This window comes from Centruroides sculpturatus, unplaced genomic scaffold, assembly GCF_000671375.1.
Source record: "Centruroides sculpturatus isolate CEXI.00-Female unplaced genomic scaffold, Cexi_2.0 scaffold666, whole genome shotgun sequence".
Classification (NCBI taxonomy): domain Eukaryota; kingdom Metazoa; phylum Arthropoda; class Arachnida; order Scorpiones; family Buthidae; genus Centruroides; species Centruroides sculpturatus.
The window spans coordinates 58,042-67,917 of record NW_019384928.1 but is presented as its reverse complement, the minus strand read 5'-3'; the positions used below and the strand labels follow the sequence as shown (position 1 = coordinate 67,917).

The 9,876-nt window shown below is 32.0% G+C and overlaps 2 protein-coding genes across 3 annotated transcripts in view; both read left to right on the top strand.

The window, feature by feature from the left end:
* LOC111631934 (glycoprotein-N-acetylgalactosamine 3-beta-galactosyltransferase 1-like) overlaps window positions 1-1,311 on the top strand; it is a 33,175-nt gene extending 31,864 nt beyond the window's left edge. Inside the window, exon 4 of the mRNA XM_023376274.1 lies at window positions 1,300-1,311. Coding sequence (XP_023232042.1) covers window positions 1,300-1,311 — 12 coding nt within the window. The remainder of the gene's footprint in view (window positions 1-1,299) is intronic.
* A 1,527-nt stretch (window positions 1,312-2,838) lies between these two features.
* The window catches only part of LOC111631939 (glycoprotein-N-acetylgalactosamine 3-beta-galactosyltransferase 1-like), a 14,458-nt gene continuing 7,420 nt past the window's right edge, over window positions 2,839-9,876 (top strand). Inside the window, exons 1-3 of one of the 2 annotated variants that reach the window (XR_002757781.1) lie at window positions 2,839-3,506; window positions 6,550-6,676; window positions 6,763-6,988. Coding sequence is in view for 1 of the 2 variants with exons in the window: in XM_023376279.1 (XP_023232047.1) it covers window positions 2,895-3,506; window positions 6,550-6,676; window positions 6,763-6,773 (750 nt within the window). In the remaining variant the exon portion in view is untranslated. Of the gene's footprint in view, window positions 3,507-6,549; window positions 6,677-6,762; window positions 7,317-9,876 lie in introns of those variants that run through there. The other variant, XM_023376279.1, reaches the window with a different exon arrangement.

Here is a 9,876-nt window from a genome sequence, read left to right as displayed (position 1 = left end):
GGGGATCCCTAGATCGGTAAAATAGGCGAATTTCCTTCTACAACTTCGGTTGTTGTTCGGTATACAGTTAAAGTTTTAACAAAGTTCGAGCGAATACGTAATTAGCAAAAAAAAATTGAAATAAAGTGATTAAACAAACATTATTACGAATATCGTAAATAACAGTTCACAAATGCATATATAAAAATATTTTTGAAGGGGGAAATGGTCTTCACAATTTGAAATCGATCAAACACGCTGTGCTCGAATGCTCGTGTAAACGCGCGCCATCTATCGTAGGACAAATGTACTTCGCGGGAGTGTATTAAAAAACTTTCCGAAGTTTTATGGCAATCGTACTATGCCACAAACCTTCGCCGGAGTATATTAAACAACTTCTCAAAGTTTCACGGCAATCGGATAAACGGTGTGGTAATGCATGAAGGACAGACACACACACACACACATACATTCATTTTTATATATATAGATTTATAGATAGCTGTGATAATTATCACAGCTATCGAAAATTTATATTACAATATTTGCACATTTATATATTTATATTTTATATTTGAATAAATTAAATTAAATGCTAATAATTATAACTATTTAGATTATTTTTCTATAATTTTTTAATTAAAATATAAATTTACAACTGATAATTTCAATAACTGCATTCCTGAACAAATTCTATAAATGCATGTTCTGTAAAAAGCAACTTTAAAAATTTATCATTATTTTTAGTTCGAATATTTGTAATTTTTCATTTTTGGTCGCAAATTCTTTCGTAAAGCATACAAGATAAAGGTCTAAATATGAAAGGCATCTTTTAAATATTTTCTACTTTAAATGAATTCTTTAAATTCGAGAACTCACCAAGGACGTTGAAGATGTTAATGGTCTAAAGCAGTGTTTCTCAACGGAAGCGATATCGCCCCCGTTTTTCCATGTTGAGGGGGCGATTAGTAACAATTTATATTTGGGGGAGCGAAAAACAATTTTCTGGACTATATAGTAAAACATTATATTAAGAATAATTAAATATTTTATTCGTTATATCGTACAATAATTAAACAAATAACATTATACTAGTCACTAGTCTATTCAATGCAGTATGAATTTGGCGTTAGCCTTGGCCCTGGGCATCGGAATTTTGAAGTGAAGGGGGTGCTACTACGTAACGGTTTTATTGAAGGGGGCGATACTACGTTGAAGGGGGCGACGATTCGTTAGAGGTTGAGAAACACTGGTCTAAAGTTTAGGCCATTTTGAAATACATTATATTAATAAATATAATATTAAATACATTATATTCAGGTCCTTATTTGATTTAAAGTCAACAGATATGTTCAGAAATTTCAAATGTTTATGCTGTATTTGAGATTGTTCAAGTACAGGGCCAACCTAAAAATTATGCGGCCCTGTGCAGGATAGTTATTTGTCGCTCTTTTTAAATATATGCATAGTTGATTTTAATCGAAAGATCCGAGGGCTCGAACCTCACACATTCAATTGCTTAATTATTTTAAAAAAGTAAAATAATCGATTATCTGAAATTAAGAATGTTTTATTCTTTTTATTTTCTCCGACAAATTTTGTCGGCCCTAGCAATTTGTCTCCCTAGACAGCCTCCTATCTTGCTCATCCCTGTATTGGCTACTGTTCAAGTATTACATCAGCAGAATTTTGCCCATTTTTGATCTCCTCCTCCATCATCACCAATCATCAGATATAAACCTATTCTCTTACCCTAATTATGTCATCAGGCCAGAAGTTTAAACTACTGTACTCGCAAATACATAAGAATTGTTTTCAAACACTTTTGTGATGATTGGAAGAAAAGTAAACGATGGGTCTTATGTCATGAAAGACTCAATTCCGTCTACTCATCGTCAACAATCGTAAGATAAAAACGAATCTTTCCTTTCTATAAACTACTGACATAATACCAGCAATTATTTATTGTGTCATCGTCAGAATGCTGGACTGCAATTTTTTGTCTCAATGTACTTTTTTTAGTAGTGTCTTGCCCTTGTACATCACACTTTTCCTGTTAGCAATGAAGTCATGCCGGTCTTGTATCTAACTTCGTTCAAGAAAAAAATTTTGAATTGAAATAACATGACTTCCGGGCCAAAAGAAAAGTTCATATGCAGTTTATCGGGGTCTCATGTTCTTACACCTTTCACATCATTCTTGATTTACATCTATCTAACACCGTTCTTGAGATTAAAGAAGGACAGACAAACTGACAGACAACGACAGTGGGAATTTATACATCTACAATTTTTTCAAATTGCAACCCAACTGGAACAATTTCTTTTTATAAGTAGATATTTTTAGATATTTCTTTATGCTTTATGCTTTAAATATAAAAACATTAGAAGATTTTAATTACTTAAGTTAGTTTTACGAATCGATTATTTTTAACATTATTATCAGTATGGTTTAAGTCTTAACTTACAAGTTAGTCTCTCTAAATGTGGTACCCTACATTTTTCTCGCCCGTAATTTACTTTAGAATTTTATATTCTTATTTTACAGAACATTTATGTAATTTTCTACAATACTATATAATAAAATAATAATATAATGTAAATACAATGGAAAGTTTTACGGAAATAAAAAATGTGTTTGTGTCTATAATATTTATATTTTTATCACGAATATATCTTAGTCTTTTACCTTATAATTGATCTTATACCTTCAAAAAATGTTTATCTTTGTTTATAGAGGATAAATTATCAGTTTAAAATTCTACTATATTTTAGTTTATTTCATAAATAGTGACACAGATTTGTTATATAAATTATATAAAATTAATACTGTAATAAATATATATATTTTTAGATATAGATGAAGACATTGACATCAAAACAACAGCTAAGGGAGTTCGAGTCTTATGCTGGGTTATGACAAGTCCAGCAAATCACGTAAAGAAAGCCAAACACGTGAAAGCAACTTGGGGGAAGAGATGCAATATTCTTTTGTTCATGAGTACCCAATACGATCCCCATCTTCCTATTATAAAATTGAACGTTTCGGAGGGAAGGAATTCTTTATGGGGGAAAACAAAGTCTGCATTCAGATATATTTATGAGCATCATAGAGAGGATGCGGATTGGTTTCTAAAGGCAGATGACGATACCTACGTAATAATAGAAAATTTGAAGTATTTTCTCATGTCTCAAAATACTTCGGAACCAATATACTTCGGGTGCAAATTTCGGACTTTAGTGAAGCAGGGATTTATGAGTGGAGGTGCCGGTTACGTGTTAAGTAAAGAAGCTGTAAGAAGATTTGTCGAAGCATTAGACAATAATCAGTGTCGCAAAGATGATGGAGGAGCAGAAGATGTAGAAATAGGACTGTGCTTAGAGAAAATAGGCGTCTTCGCTGGGGATACTAGAGATAGCAGAGGCAGAGGAAGATTTTTTCCGATGGTGCCAGAGAATCATATAATACCAAATGCCATCCCTAACAATAGCTGGTATTGGAAACTTATATACTATCCAGTAAAAAAGGTATTAAATTATTATTTTTTAACAATGCTAATTCCACATCATCAAGATTATGCAAAAACTGGAAACAATGATTTTATTTTTAATACTGTATTTTTATACTGTTTCTTTTATAAAATTTATGCAGAGAACTATAATGATTTTTTCCACTTTCAGACCAGATATTCACACGATAATTTTTTAAAACATTTTCCGCTCTGTAGACACTAAGAAATCTTTTTAGCAATCCCATTATGAGTTCGGCCAAGTTCACAATGGAACTCCAGATGGTGAGGGAGGGATCCAACATATCCGGACGGCCCACCCCGGATAATTTTTCGACTCGTCCAGATTCGTCCAGAGTCCTCTAGAGCAGGGCTTCTTAAACTTTTTATATTCACGACCCCATTTCCACGACCCTACGATTGTGAATTTTTTCGCGACCCCCCCCCCCCAAAAAAAAAATCTAAAATAAAAATATATACATATTTGCAAAAACAATAATGGTGTACTACCACAGTCACTCTTGTGTTACAATGGAACAGAGACAATTGAATACACTGAACAGCGACAACACTACACTAGTTCACACTACAGCGTTGCTGAATCGTTGTCTCGCTGCACCAGAAGTGACACAAAGCGCAACTCACGAAATCTATGACACAAAGCGTGCCATTTTCAAACTCTCTGAAATTATTTTCAATACTTTGCATTAAAATCTCGCGACCCCAAAATTTCGCTAAGCGATCCCAAATGGGGAGGTGACCCATAGTTTAAGAAGCCCTGCTCTAGAGTATTGCAATAGGCTGTCACGAGAAAGTATAGGAATCCTTTGTCCACGATGTTTCAAACACGGTTTTGAAATAACGCTATTTCTACCTATAAATTATACAATATTTAAAAACAAAACTAAAATGAATGTTTTCTTTATGTAATTAAATGTCAAAATCGACATTATTCTTTTTCTACTATTACTGTTGACATTCGACCGTATTGACAATTTATAAGCATTCATCCAGTCACTAAACCCAGCGCCGTAACTAGCCTTTTATGTGCCCGGTGCGAGCTTCTGTAACTACGCCCCAAAACTATGACCCAAAACTTGGTCCAGGTCATTTCTGCGCCCCTAGGGTCTGCGCCCTGTACCTGGGCACGCAGGCACCATATTTAAAAACAAAACTAAAATGAATGTTTTCTTTATGTAATTAAATGTCAAAATCGACATTATTCTTTTACGGCACCTTTTACCTAGTTACGGCACTGACTGAACCTAGTTTTGAATTTTAATTAAACGAGGAATAGAAGCATTGTTGTTGACCCATAAATAAATTCAAAAAGATTTGAAAAGTAAAATAATCCAGGTATCAATTCTAAGTTATTTTAAAAGTTTTAATACTTTTCAACCAGTTTGAAAGTTTTGAGATTTTTCATTTCTTGCAGTTTACAAAAATTTATATTACAGTAAATTCTTTTACTTTTGACGTGAAATTAAACTTATTTTTGTAAAATATGTTCAGTGACGTGGTTATCCTTCTTTCCCTAAGGCCAAGCTTCTTATTGTCCATAGAGCTTAGGTTTTGGCAACTGCAGTTTTACCAACTGCTCTATATTTTTGGATCGTAATTCCTGCAGTTGGCGAGAGCTGCCTGTATTTGTCTATTGCTGTGAAAAACCTCATTTTGAATCTCCGTAATCATCATATATAGCCAGTGGCGTAGCTTGGGTGTCAGCAGCCGGGGGCGAAGGAAAATTTCGCCGCCCCCTTATTTAGGTATCTCAATTTAAAAGACTAAAATTCAGTTTCGTCACAGAATAAGTAATAAAAAATTCCGTGCTCATTTCAATCGGTCCGAATCATAGGTGGACAAAAATATGAAATGAAATGGTTCAAATTTTTACAAGATATTGTTATTATTTATTGTGAAATTTTGCCGCCGCTAAAAGTGCCGCCCGGAGCGGGCCGCCCCGCCGCCCTACTACGCTACGCCACTGTATATAGAGCTCAAGTCAAAACATCGTTATCCGTTACCTTAATAGCTCAAGTCAAAACATCGTTATCCGTTACTAGTTTATGCTGGTCGATCTCTTTAAATCTGGCCTGCTTATAAGAGCGGATCCACACGTTCGGTATTCCCCTATGCTGAGCAAACGTTTAGCCATTACCGAGTAGTGGAAATGACTCGTGACGAATATTCGATATTCACCGTCTTCTATTCCTTGTCGTTAAATTGTGCCGAGTCAAAGGAGACGAATATTTCTCTCCATGCATTCGTGCCGTCCATCCATACATTCTTTCTCGCAATTTTGTATTTTCTTGTTTTTATCATTATTTTTAAAATGGAATGGTCTAATAAAACATTAGATCATTCCATTTTAAAAATAATGATAAATAATGAAAAATAATGAAAATATTCCATCACCGAATAAAAAAATATATATATACTCATTAATTGTGTCATTTATAACATATTAGAATAGGCCTTACAATAAAGCAGTGTTAAAACTAGGAATATATATATATAAGCCAAACTGGTTTGCTTATTTTTCATTAACAGATACGAACTATTCATAACTACAAAAGTAGCGGTTAAATTATTGTTTGAGAATTGTCCATTTTAAATATCTCGGACAAACATTCGTCATTCCCACAAAGAACCCATGCTCAGCAAATAATCACATGTGTGTATTTGTGTGCTTGCTACGCGATCAACACTTCAGCAAATACTTTGGCAATTAATTATTCGGCATTCGGTGAATACCGAATGTGTTGAGTCGCCCTAATATTTGGTTTTCGCCCTTTCCAATTCTTGTAGGTATATTGTGCCGAATCAAAGGGGACAAATAGGTAATTATTTGGCAATTGGTGAATATCGATCGAGTGTGTGGAGCCAACTTAACAAATCAAAAGAATCAATAATTTGATATTCGTTTATTATCTTAATTACGAATAACATAAATAAGCAAATAAAAATTTTTCATTTTTTCCTGATTCTTATTTTTGATGATGCGAAACTTTTAAGCGATTAATTTAGAAATTACGGTATATTTACTACTATTTTTGCTTTAGGGTATGAACTGCTGCAGCGATACTGCCATTTCTTTCCATTACGTGCCTCCCAATATGATGTATGTGTTTGAATATCTTATCTATTACCTGAAGCCTTTTCGCGTAATCAATTCCACTCATCAAGTTGGTAATAATACTTTGAATTATATAATTAACTTTGAATTATATAATAAAATTTAACTTATATAAATTTATTTATTTATTTATTTAAAGGAAATTCTTAGACCTAATTGGACTCCCAAATTAACTATTAAGTACAATAGAGTTTCTGTAATCTGACGTATATAGGACCGGCGAGTGTCGGATTACTGGATTTTGTATGTACAGTAAGTACATTTATGTACAGTTATGTACAGTTAAACATTATAAATGCATTTTATCAATAATATTAACATTTACTGATACTTACTGTACAGTAAAACACGTACTTGGTTCATAGGTTAGTTTATCGTATTAATCACGAATTTATCGTATTAATCACGATTGTGACTGTTTTGGTGACCGAACCTGCAACGAACGAGCAAAAATTATTGTGACATTGTCACAATGCTGGGCTGAAATTTTTAATCATTTTTTATTTATTTAATTTAAAATATATGTTATCGATTTTTGTAATGTCTTGCTTCTGTACAGTACATCATACTTTTCCTAAAAACAATAGAATCATACTGGTCATCTGTCTAACTCTGTTCTGAAGAAAATCTTTTGAATTGAAATCATGTAGGAGCCTCCTGTCCCTAAGCTTTCTGTATCTGATCTCGACTTTGATGACTTACNATATTACTTTTATTTTAAGTTATTTTTATATTAATTTGTATAATAATATATGTTAAATAACACATAAACATATGCACACAGAAATGTAAAGTTCATTTTTTGTGATGAAGGTCCTGACTTTTCTGAAATTCTTGTTCTTTTGCAATAAAGTCGTAAAGTTTCCTGTGTCGCTTTTTTCTCTCCTTAAGCAAATGTCGGTAGCAGAAGATTGCATGCAAAACGCCTCGTTTCGCTTTTTCACTCCTTTCAAAATCTGGATCATTCGCTACAATTTGATCAACGATTTCGGTTATCGTTACCCCAAATTTTTACTAAGGAAATCTGTAGAGAAATTTTTTGGATTCTTCATTTTCAGAATCTCTATTTTCCAGTTCCACATAAATTCCATGTTCTGCCAGTTCTTGAAGGTCGTCGTTGATAAGGCTCTCACCAGAAACCTGCTGTAACTCCTCAATATCCTGCTCGTCTATATCTCCTACTTCTGTTATATCGATTAGGTTGAGTTTGGCCAACCTAACGATACAGTGATAGGCTCTTCTCGTTGAGAATTCTTGGATATCTTCAGCCATAACTTCTTCCACACTTCGTTCATGCATTTATCAGTTAATTCTTGCCAAGTGAAGTCGATATTTTCTATGGCATTTATGATGTTATATTTTTTCCAAAATTGCACCAAACAAACATAGATTTAAAGAAAGTACACCTTTATGCCACTTTTTGCTGATTGGTTTGTGTTCGCAAATAGTCGTATTATATACGAATCAATGAAATGCCGCGATAATTTAAATCAGCGTAAATTTTGAGCTTTTTTTAGGTTTCGAGAAGACCGCGTTATATCGAATCAGCGTTAAGCGGAGTCTTACTGTATATAAAATAGATATTTTTCATTTTTTACATTGTAACAATTCTAGAAAACAAACTGATTTAATAGAATTACTAATTGATTAATTTATTAAATTGACTAGACATTATGAATAAAGCTACATTCCCTTTGGGAAGTTTGATGAAAGAACTTCATGTTTTTATTATGAATTATTTACTTTTGTGAATTATTTTAATTAACATTTATCAATAAATTATATATTATAAAATTTTAAGTATATAATATTAAATAATCAAAATTAAATAAATTTTATTACGTAATTTATAGATAGCTGTGATAATTATCACAACTATCGAAAATTTATATTACAATACAGTATTTGCATATTTATATATTTATATTGTATATTTGAATAAATTAAATTAAATGCTAATAATTATTAAAAGTATTTCAAGAACAACAAGCTTATATTATATGGGTAATATTAGTATAGGTATATTAATTACACAAAACTCTTTAATAATAATCAGAAACTATATGATAATTAGAATCATTATTAAAATAAGTTTATTTGGGCAATTACTTTGCACATAGCTTTCAACAAAATAATTTGTGATAATTTCACTTTTTTAAAAATAAGTATTATTAACTGTATTAATTAAACTAGTGTTGACTAAAAGTATTATCAACAAAATTATATGATTCAATCACAATTAACGTAGAGGAAACGTTTGGAATATCATTTATGGTATATTGTATACAAACAGCAACTCATACACGATACCATGCGAGCGCTGATCGTCATGCTGATGCGAAGCAGATGCCAGAGTCTAGTTACTTTGGCATCTCTCGGATTATCACTCCTCAAGTGTATTATTGTTATCATTATCGCTTTTTCCGACAGATAATAGCAGTATTCATGTTGACTCGTCCCGCCAATGTGATAAACTATGATAGAGAACGTGAATTTTATTACAGTGCTCAACAAATTTTATTTGTCTTTATTTATAATGTTTGGGAATTATTTATAATTAATCACATATAGGACTATATATACAAGTTATATAGGTCTATATGTTATGACTAAAGTCCGAGTATCGGGTAAAACTAGTATTAACTAGCTAATGCTAAACTTTATTCAAATTAAAATCGGATAAAGAAGACATTATCCAAAAACGAATGGATGAAGAGCTAAACTTAAAATTTGGGTTTTATACGGATAACATGGAGTGTACCCACCGTTGTTTATATAGAGCTAAATATATATTATTGCCATTTTAACCAAATCTATTTTAAAAAATGTAAATTTGAGATAAAGTTTTAAAATATTTCTTCATTTTATACACAATTTCTAAGAAGTAATTAATAATCGATATTAAATTTCATTTATATTAAAGTTTTTGATACGGTAAAATAATGTTTAGGGGAGACCGGGGCAAGATCGGCATGTTAAGCTTTACTTAAATTTTGTGTAATAAATACTGCTGTAAACTGAAAAAAAAAGCTTGCATATTGTCTATTGGAATGTTACCTTACTATAGAACTGGTTAAAATCAGTTTGGAAATAAAAATAATTAAAATAATTACAACTTTACAAGAAGAGAGAAATTGACGAAGTTGCCCCGGGTATAGGGGCAAGATCGGCAACTTCTCTCTTTTTGTAAAGTTGTAATTATTTTAATTATTTTTATTAAAGTTGCCCCTGGTATAGGGGCAACAGTAATGGG